Source organism: Barbus barbus, assembly GCF_936440315.1.
Source record: "Barbus barbus genome assembly, chromosome: 49".
Classification (NCBI taxonomy): domain Eukaryota; kingdom Metazoa; phylum Chordata; class Actinopteri; order Cypriniformes; family Cyprinidae; genus Barbus; species Barbus barbus.
This window is the reverse complement of record NC_136727.1, coordinates 3,206,398-3,225,531: the sequence shown is the minus strand read 5'-3', so window position 1 is coordinate 3,225,531 and position 19,134 is coordinate 3,206,398. Positions and strand designations below refer to the sequence as shown.

General features: G+C 37.8%; 2 protein-coding genes across 3 annotated transcripts; one reads left to right on the top strand and one right to left on the bottom strand.

Annotated features, from left to right (window-relative positions):
* Positions 1–6,980: 6,980 nt before the first annotated feature.
* Positions 6,981–10,473, top strand: LOC306867572 (piggyBac transposable element-derived protein 4-like). Its single transcript, XM_079413318.1, has 3 exons — positions 6,981–8,375; positions 8,454–9,699; positions 9,797–10,473. The coding sequence occupies exons 1-2, from the start codon at positions 7,066–7,068 to the stop codon at positions 8,899–8,901; spliced, it is 1,758 nt and encodes a 585-aa protein (XP_079269444.1). The 5' UTR covers positions 6,981–7,065; the 3' UTR covers positions 8,902–9,699; positions 9,797–10,473.
* On the bottom strand, positions 10,472–19,129 carry LOC306867573 (deoxyribonuclease gamma-like). Of its 2 annotated transcripts, none has more exons than XM_079413320.1 (9): positions 19,084–19,129; positions 14,792–14,881; positions 14,614–14,708; positions 14,441–14,527; positions 14,136–14,248; positions 13,670–13,782; positions 13,286–13,443; positions 10,879–10,975; positions 10,472–10,785 (listed from the first exon to the last, which is right to left on the bottom strand). In XM_079413320.1, exons 2-9 carry the CDS (start codon positions 14,870–14,872, stop codon positions 10,696–10,698), a joined length of 834 nt encoding a protein of 277 aa, XP_079269446.1. In that variant the 5' UTR covers positions 14,873–14,881; positions 19,084–19,129; the 3' UTR covers positions 10,472–10,695. The 2 variants fall into 2 exon arrangements, with proteins under 2 accessions (XP_079269446.1, XP_079269445.1); XM_079413319.1 differs by lacking the exon at positions 19,084–19,129 and adding an exon at positions 15,407–15,486.
* Between the last annotated feature and the right edge of the window lie 5 nt (positions 19,130–19,134).

Genomic DNA, 19,134 nt, shown 5'->3' with positions numbered 1-19,134 from the left:
CCCTCTTCGTTTAGGAGTCACACTTGCCTTCTTCACCGTCAAAAGTAACCGAAGCCTTGAAATGTAACTTTTTTTTTTTTCAGGAAAATCAATGTAATATATTTTTGTTCAATAAGATTTTTTTATTATTATTTATGATTTTGAGGGAATTTTATGATACTATGCGATATTTATACCATTTTAATGAGCTAATTTCTCCATTGGAATTCATATATTTTTTACATTTTTTAATTTCTTTATTTTTTTTTACTATTTTTGATAGATGCTTTGGTCTCTGTATTGTTTTGACATACGATTTTTAATTAAGATTTATTTAACCAGTGGTCCAGGGTTATTCATATGTGTCCAAACTGTTAAATGAAACTCATAAACAAAGATAGATGAAAGCAGTATTAAACTCCAAAACCTCAAGAAATAATAATAAAATAAAATATAAATTAATAAAAAAAAAAAAAAACAGGATGCATGAAACTAGCTGACAATGACTAATGCAATTTGAGGACTATTATAATATTGATTAACTGGAAATTGTCACGGGACGCCGTGAAAAGCACCGTGGAAAGATTAGGTCAGGGTCCAAGTGCAGGGAAGTTAATCTTTAATTGAAACAAAAAGGCCAACACGGCACAAAAAAACAAAACAGAAAAGGACTGGGATACAAAAACGACAACGAGGTGCGTGTATCCCAGCCCAGAGCAAACACTCGACACAAAGAGTAATGACAATTTCAAAAACATTTAATATTAAACAACGAACCAGCACAGGACTGCAGACACCAGGAGAATAAATAGGGAGACAAACGAGGAGGACACAGGTGAAGTTACTGAAACAATAATGAGATAACAAGGAGGGCGGGGTCAGACAATAAACAGGAGAGCACATGGCACAAACCACAGACAACAAGCCATGTGCTCAAACAAACACACAGTGACATCTGGTGGCCAACCAGGGCACACCAGCAGGACCGTGACAGAAATAATATAGAAAATAGTTAAAGTTCTGGTGGTATAAGTACTAACATTATAAGTAGTTATATGAAATATGTCTATTTTTTCCCCCATGTTTTATTCTGATGCACTCTAACAACATCAGAACTACACTTTTAATGCTTTCCGGTATCAGCCTAAATGGTTACCGTTGCTAAATGTTGCTTTTCTCTTACAGTTCGTTCTAGTGGTTTAGATGAAAATAATATCAAAGGTGCCTTTCACCCCAGGGCGCCTTTAGCCTCGTTGTACCCTACTGCAAGTGGTGACTAAATATATTTTTAAATACAGAGATAGTATGGTAAAAGCGCATTTTAGTTCACATTCATGGTCCCAAAATAGCATAGTTGAGTACACTTAGTTGATCCTGATCTTAAGTTTATCTTATAAAGTACTTAAGAATAATTTTTAGTATATTAAGTACAAAATTAGGGCTCGAAAAGAGCACTTTAAAGCCGCAGTCCGTAAGTTTTGCCTCTTTGTCGCCATCTGTTTGAAAACCTGGTATTGCAGCTGGGTGTGAAATTATCTTGTTTGCATGGGCTGTACTCCGGCGGATGAATCTAATGTTTTGAGGTGAATGGGTACTTGTACTTATCACCGTATATTGTTATCTGAACAAGTAAGTAACAAGTCCGCCACGTTTGTTCTGGAAAAAAGCATTACCATAAATCGCGCTACGAATGGTGATTTAATCTAAAGATTGGTTAGCTCATATCACATCAAACCGTGCAAATGATTATTATTGTTATACATTATTCTCAAATTATTAATGTTAACAACATCAGCATTGCGTGACTGAGTATAGTGTGTATTAGCGTGTAGATTTCAATTTATATACAGTCTAATTCATAATATCTAATTGTCATATCATTCGAATTTCATATTAAAGAAATTCTTTTAACCCAAAACGCAAACTATGAACTTCGAAATGGTTTTCTTTAAAATACAAATCTTGTGTAATCTGTAATCAGAAACACATTTAAAATTGGAATATAATTTAATTTCATTCACAGATCTCAGCGCTTCTATTTGATCGTGTCACGTTATTGTTCGGTACAATTTATTTAGTCTTTTCGCTTATTCGGCCAAACACTGAAAGAGCTTTTTTCGGTTGCATCCCTAGTTGAAACTTTCAGTTTTTGAATGTAACATATTTGTGTCTGCATATTTACATCACTAATGCCAGTTTGTTGTCTCGCTTAATGCATCAGGCTTTTAGATGACTCTGATGATGACTGGTATCCAGAGGCCACTCCACGAAAAAAGAAGAGATCCGGACTGTCTTCTGTATCGCCATCTCTAGCAAAGTCTTGCAGATCTGGTTCACCTTCCTCTGTGCAAAGTGGCAAAAGGAAAGGTAGGAAAAGCGGCACGAGTCGATCCCTGCCTTTTTCCTTGAGCTTCTCAGAACAGAAGTGGAAAAGTGCAGATGAGCCTGATGTTGAGCTGACACAGCCAGTATTCAGACCTAAACAAACACCCGGACCCCAGTTGATCTCCACTGCAACATGCAGTCGTCTGCAGTATTTTGAGTTGTTCTTTTCCAAATCAGTGCTACTAGGGTGACCAGATGAGATTGGTTGAAATTCGGGGGGGGGGGGGGGGGGGGGGGTTCATGAATAATAAATAATAAAGATAATGAATTTCAAACGAAAGTGACTGAACCAATCCGGTACCTTTTAGCTTTTTTGCAGCATGTTGGGGTTCCGGTACGCCAGCCATGTCAATTTCATGAATGAAAATTTGCTTATCAGTGCATATCTTAATGCGCGCCTACGGTATATCTAAAAAAAAAAAAAAACAAGATGCTGCAGCCAATGAGCAGCCGGCGGGGGCTGGTTGCCAGGCTGCAGGATGACTCAACCTCGCTCCACGGACAGTTTTTTATGTTTTATCAGACAATAACTATTTAAGATTTTGCTTCAGTATAATTTTCGGGACAATTAGAGCGGGATTCGGGATTCGGGACAGCAGCTTAGATTTCGGGACTGTCCCGAATTTTTCGGGACGTCTGGTCACCCTAAGTGCTACAGACACTTGTAGAGCACACAAATGCATATGGAGCCATACGTCGTGAAGGAAAGAAGACACCATGAGAGGACATTTCAATAAAAGATCTTAAGTCATTCATAGCACTGGTGATTTACATGGGTTTGCTGAAATGCTTCAAACTGTCAGACTACTGGAAGAAATCAGACTTATACAGTCTGCCGTATCCTACAAGAATCATGTCTGGAAAGAAATTTTTTAGCATCTGTGCAGAGCTCCATATTAGTGATCCCAAAGTGGACGCAGAGAATGAGAAGAAGAGGGGAACACCTGAATACGACCGCCTGTGTAAGATCAAACCGCTGTACCAGGACATTAGGGACGCCTGCAGAGCCTCTTTCCATCCCGCTCAGAACATCTCCATTGATGAACGAATGGTGGCATCGAAGGCTAGAAATGGACTCAAACAATACATGAAGAACAACCCTACAAAATGGGGGTACAAACTTTTTGTACTGGCAGATTCCCTCTGTGCCTACACGGCAGATTCCCTCCATCTACACTTTTTCTCCAGACATTTTGACAGATAAAATATTTGTTGTACTCTTTTAAACTAAAGTTGCGCCTATCTCTCATGCACAGGAGTGCTTGTCAATGCAGGCGTTTATTGTTGCAGTCTCTTAATTTGTTTTCTGTTGTGAAACTGTGGCTGAGGCAGTGTTGCCACCTAGTGGAATAACTGATTTGTGCAAAACAAATTTAATGCACGTGCGACCTTCACATACAAAGTTGGACAGTGAGCATAAGGTACACATGTACTATTCTGGTGAAATTTTTTTACCACACACACTGAACTTGCACCCTCGCGTACAGGTAAAACCTGAAGTATTATTTGGGCTAAATGCTTACAGTGCAGTTTATTCATAAACAACTCCAAATGCAGAAATCAAAATGACCAGAAATCCAAAGAAATGCAACATGAAACTAGCAAGACACTGATGACAGACTTATGGCATGTGAGGCTTATAAATACTGATAAACTGGAAATATCTTAAAGACATTTTAGCTTCTAGGGGTAGATTTTGAGTATTCGCATTGCAAGTAAATATATGAAAAATCTCCCATGTTTATTCTGTTGCGCTGGAACCACACTGGAACTGTATTTTCAGGGCTCTTGCACCATTAGTTTAAATGTTTAACCACAAATTCAGACACATTTATGGACTCTTTGTCTATTGTGGTGCTGCAAAATCAGGATTAGAATATATAGGGCTAGTCGTGAGTGACTAATCGCCCATTGATGTTCTCCTGTCCTGAGCACCTTTAGCTAACTTTGCTGGAAAATCTGTGTGGAACGGTTTGTAATTGTACCAAAACATGTTCTAATAGAAATGTTGTTGGTACTGATACCTGTCAGATTCTGAGCTATGTGACCTGATGATGGAAAGGTGCTTAATATTAATCTAAACTTTGCAGACATTAAATCTGCAAAGTTTAGATTAACTTTAATCTAAATGAATCTGTTGCATGCCATTAAATAGATGTCTTAAGTGCTCTAGTAGAGTCTCTTTTTGTACTCACAAAACTCATATATATATTGCCAAAAGTATTGGGACACCCCCTTTTATCAATTTCCATGAGCAGAAATCTTAATGTTAAAGCATATAATGATATTCTAGGGAATTGTGTGCTTTTAATTTTATAGCAACAGTTTGGACAGGACCCTTTTCTGTTCTAATAGGACAAAGCCTCTGTGTATAAGGAAAGGTGATTGATTCAGTCAGTGTAGAAGAACTTGACTGGTCTGCAGAAAGCCAAATCCTAATCTCAGTTGAACAACTATGTGACTTTAAATGCAGACCTTGAACCAAAAACTCATCACCACCCACCAATGACTTATATAGAGTAGACACCCCCTTCTTTAGAACAGAAAAAGGCACTTCAGAAACTGTGGCAATAAAGACGGAAACATTATTCATGTATTTAAAAACTGTATTTCCATCTCAGTTGCAACAGTTTTGGAAGAGTCTAAAATGACAGTATCCATATACAAATCATTGGTGTTTGGTGATGAGTTTTTGGTTTAAAGTCTGCATTTAAAAGTCACACCAGAGGAGTTCAGCTGGGATTAGAACATGGCTTTCTGCAGACCAGTCAAGTTCTTCCACACTGACTCAATCAGTCATTTCTTTTTGAACCTTGCCTTATGCACAGAGGCACTGTCATGCTAGAATAGATGAGTCCTGTCCAAATTGTTGCAATAAAATGAAAAGCACACAATTCCCTAGAATATAATTATATGCTTTAAAGTTTTGGGGTCGTGGAAATGACTAAAGTAGTCAAACCTGTTCATTAGAAGGCTAGGGTGTCCTAATACTGTTTTTCCATATTGTGCGTGAGAAAGTTTTTTTTCCAAAGTGAAGACTTAACCACGACGATTTGCAAATTTTGCTATGCATCTTTGTACATGTTCATTCAAAAATGTCCTGGCATGGATTGCAAAAATGCCTTCGGGTTGCATCGAGCGCTTGATTTCAAAACATCCAATCAGGATCATAAATCCCTGTACGGGATACCTGGAGTGTTTACAGGGCGGATCTGGCCAATGACTGGATGGAAAATCTTGACAGACAAGAACAATAGCGAATGAAAGTGCGATCGCAGTGGTTAATGGGTTTATTGCATTCTGCAAGACATCTCTGCATGGTGTTTTTGCTCAATTTGCTGGAGCGAACTCCTCTTCTCTGCGACCCTGTGCAGCGCTGCTTTTAGCGATGGATGCGTGTAATAAGGAGATGGTTGATTGCGTTATGGACAGCTCAGATGAATGCGTGAACAGTGATGAAGAACAAGACAAGACGAAAGAATTGGATGATTTACCTGACAAGGACAGTGTGGCTTCTAGCGACTCTGCAGTAGAGGAGATGTCTATCGATGATCTCGAAACTCTTCTGGATGAGTAAGTTGAGGCATATTTTAAGATTTATTGTTAAACAAAATATGCATGTGCAAATAGCGAATGTATAAATGAATGATCGAATGAAAATACATTTAGCCCTTTTATTTTGGTTTATTTGATATATTTTAGTATTTTGTCTTGCTCAGATCATAATCAATTCAAATCACGTAGCTAATGAATGAATGAACCTATAGCTCTGGGTGAAGTCAATGCAGCGGTACGGGCAGTATTCACTACAAGAAACACATTCACTTGTCAGTTGACCAAACAGTGTGAAAATGATCAAGTCTTATTCATGCATTATGAATGTTGTGCACAATGTGAAAAGTGCTAGCCTATAAAAATAAAATTGGCTCTGTACCCGTACTTAAAAGTGGACTCTGATCTCTATTACATCATTGTCAATCAAACCACCTTGTTGTCTACTTTTGTATATAATTTTAATATTGAATTGTTGCTATTATAGCACTGCCTTAAAAATAAACATCCACACAGCGTAATGCATTCTAATTAACCCTTTATTCTAGTAAATATATATTTTCCTCGCACAGTTATGTTATTTATCAAATATCAGCATTTTATCATTTAGATTAACATCCGAACAGGTTTAGAGCGTGAATGAAATACAGCAAAACGTGTTTATCGTGTCTATCCATCGAGTTATTATTATTGAGTTGAAAACGTGATTGGATGTTGTAGCCTATATTCTCGGTGCTATCCCTGGATGCTGGAGTACTTAATGCACATCGGATCGATAAGAGACTGGAAGACCTGGGTGTGGCATCCAGAAATATGCACTGCATTTCTAGGTTTTTATCAAGTGCCGCCCTGGCGTTTTAAATAGAGTAGGCGGACCGTTTTAGTGTAATTGAATCGCTATCTTTTGTGGTAGGCTATTATAATCGCGCGTGCTCTAGTCGATTATCGGTGCTGTGAGTTGTAATGCACACATAAAATATACAAAATCTTCCATTTATTTAAAGGCACGTACGTGAAATAAATATAGGCATGTATATAAACAAAGAAAAGCCATTTTTTTATTTTATAGAACAATCTAGAAGTATTAAAACCACATTCAGAAATGTAATGTTACTCACATTTGTTATTGCATAGTGCAGTGTGTTTGTAATGTTCGATTTTTTTGCCTCATGCAACAGGTTTACAGATGTCTCTGATGATGATGATGATGACTGGTATCCAGAGGTCACTCCACAAAAGAAGAAGAGATCCAGTCTGTCTTCCGTATCACCATCTCCAGCAATGTCTTGCAGATCTGGTTCACCTGCCTCTGTACAAAGTGGCAAAAGCAAAGGTAGGAGAAGCAGTGTGAGTCGATCCCTGCCTTTTTCCTTAAGCATCTCAGAACAGAAGTGGAAAAGTACAGATGAGCCTGATGTTGAGCCGACACAGCCTTTATTCAGACCTAAACAAACACCCGGCCCACGGCTGGTCTCCAGTGCATCGTGCAGTCCTTTACAGTATTTTGAGTTGTTCTTTTCAAAATCAGTCCTGCGGACAATTTTAGCAAACTCAAATGCATACGGGGCTATGCGTCAGGAAGGAGCGAAGAAGCCATGGGAGGACATTTCAGTTAAAGATCTGAAGTCATTCCTGGCACTGGTGATTTACATGGGTTTGCTGAAATGCTTCAAACTGACAGACTATTGGAGGAAGTCTCAGATATATAATCTTCCCTATCCTTCTCAAATCATGTCTAGCAGGAAGTTTATGACCATCAGTAAAGCTCTTCATCTTAGTGATCCCAAAGTGGACGCAGAGAATGAGAAGAAGAGGGGAACACCTGAATACGACCGCCTGTGTAAGATCAAACCGCTGTACCAGGACATTAGGGACGCCTGCAGAGCCTCTTTCCATCCCGCTCAGAACATCTCCATTGATGAACGAATGGTGGCATCGAAGGCTAAAAATGGACTCAAACAATACATGAAGAACAAACCTACAAAATGGGGGTACAAACTTTTTGTACTGGCAGATTCCCTCTGTGGCTATACATGGGACTTCTTCATTTATGAAGGAAAGGCAAATTTGGAGGATAGCAAAGGTATTAGCTATGATTCTGTCATGATTCTGGCAAACGAAAGGTTGTTAGGAAGCGGTTACAAGCTGTTTGTTGACAACTTTTACACCAGTCCCAAGCTCTTCAGAGACCTGCTCCGTAAAAAGATCTGGGCTTGTGGCACTGTTCGTGCAAACCGCATTGGCCACTCGAAGAAACAGGCTCCTCGTGGCAATATTCGCTGGTTTAGGGAAGACAATCTGCTGTTTGTTGAGTGGAAAGACAGGAGGGATGTGCTGATGTGCTCCACCTTTCATAAAGCCTTTAATGGGGACTCCATTAAGAGGAATGTGAGAGGAGCCGATGGAGTTTGGGCCTTCCAGGATTTCCCCGTTCCAGTCGCAGTGCTGGACTACAACAAGTTAGTAGATTAACTCACTGGTTTGAAGTTGTACCTTTTATATTATGCATCTTATAATTAATTTTCCATTCATTCCAGGCACATGGGAGGAGTGGATTTGTCTGACGCACTCATTTCGTTTTACACAGTTTTACATAAAACAAGAAGATGGTATCGGTCCTTTTTTTACCACTTTGTGGACATCGCCGTAGTCAATGCATTCATTTTGCACCAGCAGATGGCCAAGATGAACAACCAGAAGCCTCTGACCCAGAAAGCCTTTCGGGAGGCACTTGTTACTGAGCTTGCAGGAACAGGACCTGCATCCGCCCCTGCACAAATACGCCCGACTCTTACCCCTTACTCCCATTTGCCCAAGTACATCAGTGGGGACAGCAGCATTGGAAGGCGAAAATGCAAAATGTGCTACAACAAAACTCCAGTCATGTGTGTGACTTGTGATGTGGCGCTGTGCTTCGTTCCCAAGCGCGACTGTTTCACTAGCTGGCATTACCCAGATAGCAGCAGTGAGGATGAGGCAGAGTAAAGGCCTAAGTGCTGGGATTTTGAGTCTAGTGTGCGCTATAGGATCACTATCCGAAACTCATTGCTCAGAGCAAAATCAAACACGAGAAAAACAATACTCAGAACTGGAGGATGAAAGTAGCATAGTAATGTGAATCGAATGTGATGAGAGAGGAAAATGAGAGAAGAATAACACACAGTCGATCTGCAACATCAAACACACAGTACAGCGCAACTAGCAAATTGGGATCTGTTACTGTTTTTATGCGAAATAAACACTTGTGAGACTTAAGTGTAGTTACAAAAACATGCAAATTTGTCATAAAATGCACAAAAAAAAAAAAACGATACTACATTTGTGAGTAGTTAGAATCGATCTAATCAAATACTAAAATAATCAGTAATGAAATTGCTAACAAACCAAGTCCGTTAAATGAAATCAGATATAGAAAACGCATTGTTATTTTTTTTTATTATTCTGAGCGCTACTTGTTCATGTGTGTACCTGCTTTTATAAATGTTTTGATTTAGAAACAATGCCTAACATTTTTAATCATGCCGTTTCTCGTAATAGTGTATTTCGCGCAAAATATTCCTGCTTTATTCATGCAATATTACGCCTTTAATCTCCTAATTGAACAATTAAATTTTTGCCACATTAATATTTGCAGCTTATATTCATATAACAGCTGTTGTAAATAGAGTGCACTCTTGCTTAAATTTCTCCATCGCTGTTTATTCTTTGATAAATGAAGGAAAGGTAGGGAAAGTTAGTGACTCCAAATCAGATGTTCATCGATGGACTTGATCTCCTCCTCCGGTGAGTTTATACACATATTTACTAATCTTTATTAACAACAAAGAGAGGTTAATTTTGGTTTTCTCTTTTGTGTTTTCCTTGCATCTTCATGATTTAGCCGACTCAGCCAATCTTCAGACGTGTCCAAACACCTGGCTTGCAGATTTTTGAATGGCTCTTTTCAAAATCAGTCCCGCAGACAACTATACAATATGTGCCTAGATGTCAGGAAGGAAAGAAGAAGCCATGCCATTTTTACCTTTCCTGTCACTGGTTATCTACAGTACATGGATCTGCTGAGATGGACTATTGGAGGATTTCACACGTTTACAGACTACTTTATGGCCACCTGTAATACAGTCAACAAAAATGGTGGTACAAATATTCATTGTAACCTAATTGTTCTACTCATTGTTCTATTTCATGTTTAAGATGAAACACATTTAATTTCATTTGTGAATGCTTTCTTGCTAATGAAGGTTGCTTGATTCCTTGAAGGTAAGTGGACTGCTGTAATTGATCTGTTTGGTAATGTCCATGTTAACTGTTTTGCTTGTTAACCAGCTTGTCATGCTTGTTGCCACAAGCTAAATTAGAGTTTGCTAAAGGCGCTTGAGGCTTGATTTTCACACAATAGCAGTGGTTTGGCATTTATCGCTTGTTTGTCTGCCAATTCATTGTTTGTATCTTTAAAATGTATTTGCTACCAATTAGTGGTTGTAGCCAGCTGTGCGAACTAACAAATTTATTAACACTTTAGGCATGAAATAATACGCTTGTTGGAAAAATGACATTAAAAAATAAAAATGAAAAGTTTATTTTGAGATTTCACAGTCATTTCAAACATTTATAAGCATGTAAACTATATTGAAATGTAAATTTCATTAAATTAGCATGATTTTAATTCTTAAATTATATTTTAAATTATTTTAAGAGCTGAATTTTCTTATGAAGAGGTAGCATCTCTCCTTCAGTAGAGTGACGTTAAGATCCTATACAGTGTGCATTGGCATCCCATCATGCTTTGCGTTTCTGTGTTTTGGTCTTTGTCGCAGACGACTTCTTCAGAGTCACCTCCACTGGGTAATGATCACTGATGTCTAGGGCCTGCCGTAGATTAATCATATTAATATATTATGTTCTAATCTATATGCGAACCTCACATTTATTTAAAAAATTAGACGTAATTAATATACTCACAGTTTCATCTGAAAGTTTGTAGGCTTCCTGGAAGTTGAAAGGTTTTGCTGATCTTGGAACAATAGCCTTTAACATGTCGTCCTTATACACCACAATCCTAGGAAAAAATATTTGCAATCAACATTTTCCAAAGCTTGACTGACAGACTGACCTGTCATTTTAAGGTGTTTACACAACAACAATGTACCAAAAGAGAAAAAGTTTTCCTTTGCATTTTTGAAGACTTTTGTGTACATCATTCACACGGATCCACAAAAACAACAGCAAAAAAATGCAGTATTATGCATGCCAGGCCAGTAGTTGGAGATGTTGCTTTGTAAAGAAGTACTTACCTGTACACATGCACATTTCTATAAACTGAACATGTAATACATGTAATATGATGTCACCGTTTTCAATACAGTATTGTTTTCAGAAACTTGCAATTTGAAACCTATTTTCAAAAGTTTGCACTTTCAGGCCCCCAAAATGCAGTTGCCCTGTAAATAAATGGCCAAAAAAATGTTTTGCACTTAGAAAACTCTAAGGCTTCTAGCTACATCCAAGCAATGGTTTGCTCATCTTTTAATTAATAGTAATAATTTCACATTCATGGTCTAAAACAGTGTCTACACCGGATGTGAGTTGCATGACGCTATTTGACAAAAGTCCATAGAACTTAATATAATCAGTGATTCTGTCTACACCAAATAAATCCTCGACAGAAAACTGATGCCCTGTTCTATTTCCAACGTACTCCAGGCTCTTGCGCTATTTCTGACAACAGACAATATAACTAGTCAGGGTAGCGCCATGTGTAATGAAAAAGATGCTGTGAGGGACAGAAATGTGTTCAATGGATTATACTGTTATTTAACAACATACCAATTGTCCAGCTGACGAAACGTCTTTTCAAAAAAGAAATGTTCAATGGACAAATATTTCATTAAAAGGATTTGAAAGTTGGGGAAATTCTGTGATTTAGGAACTTTATACAATGCGTGCCATTGTACAGACTGTAGGCCAGATTGATGAAACAGGGCAAATTAGCGTGAGAGCACAATCCCATACAAGCACTGATGGCAGTGGGAAGTTTTGCTGGTGATCTCCTGACAGACAATGGGCAAATTAAAGGAAAGGGAAAGGGAAGTGTGGCCATACATGGTGACCCATACTCGGAATTTGTGCTCTGCATTTAACCCATCCAAGTATACGCACAGTAGTGAACATACACCCGGAGCAGTGGGCAGCCAATGCTGTGGCGCTTGGGGAGCAGTTGGGGGTTTAGTGCCTTGCTCAAGGGTCTCACCTCAGTCATAGTATTGAGGGTGGAGAGAGTGTTGGTTATTCACTCCCCCACCTACAATCCCTGCCGGACCTGAGACTCGAACACAACCTTCAGGTTACAAGTCCAACTCTCTATCCATTAGGCCACGACTCCCCAACTAAAGAACACAGACGTAGCCAGCGCATTTCCAGAATGACCAACACAATCTACCAAGAGCAGCGCAAATTAGCATAGAGTTGCAGACAAGCAGTGCAGATGATAAAAGGCACAAAATTGGTTAAGACATGTTTTTTGGGGCGTTAAATAATGGCGCAAATACTAATAAACTAACTACCGCAAAACATATGCTACATAGGCCTACTACATACATACAAAATAAACTTGTACACTTTATTTAATGGGATAGTTCATTAAAAATAGTCCATGTGATATTGGTGGTTTAACCATAATTTTATGAAGCTACAAGAATACTTTGTTATGGAGACTGACCGGAAAAGAAGAAATTGTTGACTAAAGTCACTATTTTTGTTTTCTTTGCACATAAAAAGTATTCTCATAGCTTCATAATATTAAGGTTGAACCACTGATGTCACCTGGACTATTTTAACGATGTCCTTACTACGTTTGTCGGCTTTGAACGTGGTAGTTCCCTTGCTGTTTATGGAGGGTCAGAAAGCTCTCAGATTTCATCAAAATTATCTTAATATGTGTTCCGAAGTAGTAATGAATGACAGACTTTTTGTTTTTGTGAACTATCGCTTTAAAATATTCTCGTCCCATATATTTTGTGTCTGGAAAGGGAAACTCCTACAAATGCATATGCAATAAGGTCAGCCTTATTCATCACTAATGTTAATCCTGACTGTGCAAGCTGTTAGTAAATCTGGCCCTGTAAGTCTATCCTTCACAGCCTCTCATTTTCAATATGGTGTCTGCAGCCTGTCTACACTGTGTGTGAGTTTTGTCACATTGCACTGTGCCTCAGCAGTTTGAGGCTGTCTATCATGAACACATCAGAGTGGAAGATCTGAATCCATTTGTAGTGCTGGAAGTAGTGCAGAAATAAATTGGCACTCTGTTTGCTGTTGTTGGATCAGGCAGCAGATGAAAGGTGAGTACATTTATATTTGTTCACCTCACCTGTCGTAGGTGTGGTCGTTGGACTGGATAACTGTGGTGTCCACATCGTCCCCAATCAGCCAGTGGAAATCGGGATCGCTGCGGATCCTGATGGTCTTCATCTTCTTCTTGGAGACATAGGCACCGTCCGCATTGAAGTCGCCAAGAATCATGACGTTCTGTAAAACAGTTTGAGCATTCTCTCAAACTCTAATCAATGTTTGGCCAAACTAGAACTCACTTGTATATTTTAGCTGGGCAAGAATTTCTTTATCTCCACTTTAGATAAACTAAGCTCAATGTACTCAATTCCTTTGAATGTTTACATTCTTGGCAGACGCTTTATCCAAAAAGATGTATAGACTTCCTCTGGAATGTGTTGTGGTTGCATAGGGGTAAACTCACATCCGTTTCCCATTTATCTTTGACATGCAGAAAGACGTCGTATAGTTCATCCAGTTCCTTCTGTGAGTCTTTGGGCTTTGTGTGAACAGGGATCAACACCAAATCTTTTAGCACTGAAAGAGACAAAAAAATGATTTTAATTGAGCTCATGTGGTCAACCTCCTGAAACATTAATGGTTGTGTATAGGAACATGCAATTACAATGAATGACTTCAGTTTTGGTCATAAGTTGTATAGACCACTTTTATGGCAGTTTTACATCTTTTGATGAAGTTTCAGTTCCCATAATGTTGAAAGCACCAAATCCCATTTAATCTCATTGAACATAAGAACAGAGGACAACATGAGGGTGAGTAAATGAACCTAGACTTTACATTTTGGGTCATGTTATCACTGAAGACTTTTTAGTCTAGAGTTGGTGCAGAAATTTAATGTACTGGTCCAAGGTTTAACAGGGGTTGGTTACCTGTGTGTTTACAGCGGAAACGCAAGATGAAGGGCTCCCGAGAGAAAGCGTCCTCGTCACCCACTTGATTGTCTTCGTATTGGTATGTGTCGACCAGATCGGCCTCGTCTTTTCTATTAGAAATGAGCAAACAAATGTGTATCTATATGCATGACTATTCATAATTAAACATCTAATTTCATTAAAGGGAAAGGAAGACGTATCAAATGCTACAAAATTGTGAAATGCGTGATTTGATTCTTTCGCTTTTTGCTCCAATTTTTATTCTGGTAACATAATTTACACTAATTTTCTAAATGTTGTACCTGTAGAAACAGACAAACTGTTCCTTATAAAGAGTCCGTCCCAGCCTGGAGCTTCCCACCATTGTGAAGGGACGTTTCTTATTAGCTCTGTAGGAGAGAAAGTTACATTTGGGATTGAGTTTAGGCTTTTGAGCTGCAAATGGTGAGGAGAATCTCTGAAGGTTCATACAGACCTGGTGCTGTTAAGCTCCTGCAGAAATTTGGCTATAGATTTGCCCGATTTGTCCACCACCTCAAGAAGAATGATTATACTGTACCGAGAGAAGATCTAGAAAAGAGTGTTGTGGTCTGTTTTAAGAATACTTCTGAGCTTGTGAGAATGTGATTTTCTTAATCAGATTATAAACTCACCTTAATGAGATATTTCACAATATTTTTGTCTGACAGCTTGCTTGAACCCATACGTCTGATGTTGAAGGATGCGATCTTCATGATGTCGACCTCAAGAAAGTGAACACCATGACAAAGTGAAACGAGTTTCACGACAACAACACTTCAGACTTCATGTTTTCAGGTCTGTTTTCGGTACATCATGCAAACGTATAATCAGAGGAATTTCTATACTATTTTCCTGTTGTAAATTGCCAAAGGAAGTTTAACACACAATGCAAGGATGCATTGTTCGTACACAGGAAACCCTTATAGTTTATAAAAGAGCTGACATGTCACATTATGCAGGACCACAGCAGATCTGGTGGAGGCATTAAGGAAACCACAGTGAGTTTCATTTTGAAAGTTCAAAAACAAAATGTACTCAAAACAACAAAGTTTTAATGAAATGAATTCATCTAAGAATAGAAAGAAGCTCCAATGCACCAGTTTGAAATGAAAACACTATTAACACATTCAAGGATCATCTTTGATCTTGTTTAAATGTTAAGAAATCTGTTATTATATATAAATGAAATGTTTTATGCATTTACATTTATTTTTCTAGAAGCAAACACACAAATAATCTGCTCTTACCGAAGTTTACTATGAAGTCTCGTTTTTCTGTGTTGTCCGTTAGACAGCTAGTAAATAATTAATGGCTGCTCATTTCAAACAGGCCATGCCTACTTCCTGTTTTATATCAGATAAGGTTTCTGTCAAACAGATGTCTTGTAGAATGGAGAAGTAGAGGCCTCGAGCTGTTTTCTTAAGTAGTGTAATTTCTACAGTAATTTATAACCGCATAGCCATGGGTTTAAAGACCATATGAGTTGACTGTCAAAAACAAGAACCTTTTTGAAGGAATTTGCATTTGTGAAACCTCACTCATTAGGATATCAGGATAATAGTGCAGTTCAGACCCAAACCTGCTGGAGCACTTATTTTTTAAAATATGTCAAAATGTCACAAGCTTTGACCTCAGAACCACCCAATTTCCCTATATGCTTTCCAAATAAAGTATTCACTTAAAACAAGTTAATTCATAATGAATTTGACCTTGGTTTCCCAGAATGAAGTAGTTTGGTGGCAATCTACTATATTTTCATGTAATTTTGCTATCTATCTATTTATTTATTGAAGTGGTTGATTCTGGAATCCACTGCCGCTTCAATAAATAATATCCTTTCGAGTGGTTTGTTGTTAGTTAATATTATTCATCGAAATATTAAATGATTTGAAGGAATTACATGTCTTCTCACTGGAATGTGCTCTCTCCTTGGTTTGAGAAAAGCACCCATTAAAACATACATTTACTCTTCTGACTTTCTATGACAGCTTAGGTCACAAAGGTCATCAGGCGTCTCATCTACATAACCAATTTACAATTAAAGCATTTACTTTATTTTTCATCTTTAAACATTAGAAAATAATAAAGAATATTGTCTGAAACCTCTGGGTGACAAAAAGTATGTCGTATCTGGATGTTTGAGAAAGTTTCTTGGGTTTGAACAACCCAGCCTTAAAGAAGTTCTCTATGTATGTGTGTTGGTATCTGTGCAGTACCAGTCTCCAGGGGATTCAGGGTGGAATGCTGGGCCTCTTCCCTCACCCTGATGCATTGGGTGGGAGATATACGCCTTGGGAGTGACACATTGCGTGTGAACTCTAATCTCATTTTTCTACAATTGAACCAATCGGTATTCTTTTTACCCAAGTAATGACAGTAATTGACCTCTGCTAGAGTTGAATTGCTGTTGTATTGAGATTGTATGCAGAGGGGCCTACAGACTCGAGCGTTGAAGCTGACTAACTATTTTTTTCAGTAAATTTTCCTTCAGTTGATTCCATCTCTGACTCCTGGTCTTCATTCATCATGGTCCTTGGGTCTTAACTGTAAACTCCCCTACACTATCAAAACCTGAGACATTATTATCCAGACATTATTCCCAGAATGCAATATTTTGATGGCAATCTACTAGATTTAATAAATTTACAGAGGGAAAAACTGTAAGCAATTAAATATCTAAACCTGAACTGGACCTCGATTCCCAGAATGCAGATTTCAGCGGCAATCTAATGTATTTAACCCATAAGCACCCACGGTGACGCGGATGTCACAAACACTGGTGATTATCTGGAAAGGTCTTTTTAAAGCATCATCCCTCACTTTCAACTCAGGAAGTCCCTAAGTGACATATAATGAACACCCAGGTTCAGTCATGTGACAATGTGTGCATTTTTTGTTGCCATAGAAACATTTCCAACATGGTGTCTGGTTAGCACATGTTGCAGTATCAGCAATTTTTAAAATGCTTGTTTTTGTTACTAAAGGTATGTTTCAACCCATGCAACAATTCTAATATTTTAATAACATATCCTAGATTAATCTTAGCCTGATTTTAATACATTTCTTGAACAAATTGATATAAAACAAGTTACAAAGATATTGCGGTGACATATATGTCACATTTATAATTGTCTATTTATATTTATAATCTATTAACCTTATAAAAGTAGGTGGAATTTTGATGTGCCGTATTTGTCACATTAAAGAGATAGTTCACCCAAAAATGAAAATGTGAAAATTTATCTGCTTACCCCCAGGGCATCCAAGATGTAGGTGACTTTGTTTCTTCAGTAGAACACAAACAAAGATTTTTAACTCAAACCATTGCAGTCAGTAATATAATGTCAGTCAATGGGACTCGCGGCTTTGAGAGAGAAAAAAAACATACACAGACAAAATCAAGTTAAACCCTGCGGCTCATGACGATACATTGAGGTCTAAAGACACGAAACGATCGATCTGTGCAAGAAACTGAACAGTATTTATATATATATATTTTTACCTCTGATCCGCCGCACAGATATCGTCAGGAGCCACAGGGTTAAATTTGGTTTTGTCTATGTATGTTTTTTTTTCTCTCAAAGCCGTGGGTCCCATTGACTGCAATTATATGACTGACAGACTGCAACGGTTTAAGTTAAAAATCTTTCTTTGTGTTCTACTGAAGAAACAAAGTCACCTACATCTTGGATGCCCTTGCGGTAAGCAGATAAACATCAAATTTTCATTTTTGGGTGCACTATCCCTTTAAGAAAAATGGTAATGAGCTGCTCAATTAATTTAGCTGATTCAGTTATTTTAGTGTTATATATTTTCTGCTGATATTTTAACAAATCTACATCCACGTTTAACATGTTGACCTCCAGTGTGAGGTGGTTATTTATTTTTATTCAGTTCGCACATTTTATCTTCCCAGAAAATTTATCATTGTAATATATGTTGTGGAAAAGCAAATAAACAGAAAAAAAACCCTATTATTTAGCAAAATAAATTATAAAATGTTTTTTTTTTTTCAATTGAGAAATAAACGCCCAATGTAACATATACGTAACATGAAAAATGTATCATAAACGCCCAATGTGTCATATATGTAACATTACTGATCTTTCACAAGGAGGGGTTGTATCAAAAACAACTGCAGAAACATGTTATAAGTGGTCCATTTGGTTTGTTTTTATATGCCCCATAATCTATCTATCTATCTATCTATCTATCTATCTATCTATCTATCTATCTATCTATCTATCTATCTATCTATCTATCTATCTATCTATCTATCTATCTATCTATCTATCTATCAATCTATCTATCTATCTATCTATCTAAACCTGAATAAACATTTCCAGCCATTTTCCATGATGTTTTTTTTGTTGTTCTTTAAATTCCTCGAATCCTCTGAGCTGTAGCTGTAATGTTGTTTTTGGCTCACCGGTCTTTACTGTAGTCATATTTCACTTCGCTATGGAGGCTCAGACTGCATTTCAAGCGGAAAAAACAACAACAATACACCTGTATTGTCTGAACATGAATTCCATCTCAACGACAATTATGAACACAAAGGACCTGTAACGTCGAACATAACATCTATGTAGAGAAATATTTAACCTTATGTTATGATTTAACCAATATCCACTTTAACTAATGTCCAGGACAATGTCTCCTTTATCTTCTACCTTCAACTGCATAAGTTTCTATGTATTTCCAAAAATAACACTTAACACACATTCTTAAGGCTGCAGTTTCGTGTTACACCTGACTGATGCAAACAGGCTCTTTGGCTGTTTTCTTACTTTACAGGTTTACATGGTGCTTAAACAACTGAAATATCTCATTCTGTCCAACCTGATCATTATTTCTCCACCTTTCAGTGCAACTTTAACTGATTAGTGGCTGTAATGAGGGTGATTGTATTGTCTGAACTCACCTGTACGCTTCAGCATTCCACTTCCGAGTCGATGTTTGCCCAGAGGGAGGA

Bases quoted from the DNA above. Each gene is read 5' to 3' on its own strand.
- LOC306867573 (XM_079413320.1), bottom strand. From the start codon at position 14,872: ATGAAGATCGCATCCTTCAACATCAGACGTATGGGTTCAAGCAAGCTG. The intron at 14,528-14,613 runs GTCTGTATGAAC...TCTCTCCTACAG, and splicing joins CAGGAGCTTAACAGCACCAG to AGCTAATAAGAAACGTCCCT. The intron at 13,783-14,135 runs GTAACCAACCCC...TGTCTCTTTCAG, and splicing joins TTTCCGCTGTAAACACACAG to TGCTAAAAGATTTGGTGTTG.
- LOC306867572 (XM_079413318.1), top strand. From the start codon at position 7,066: ATGTTCGATTTTTTTGCCTCATGCAACAGGTTTACAGATGTCTCTGAT. The intron at 8,376-8,453 runs GTTAGTAGATTA...CATTCATTCCAG, and splicing joins GCAGTGCTGGACTACAACAA to GCACATGGGAGGAGTGGATT.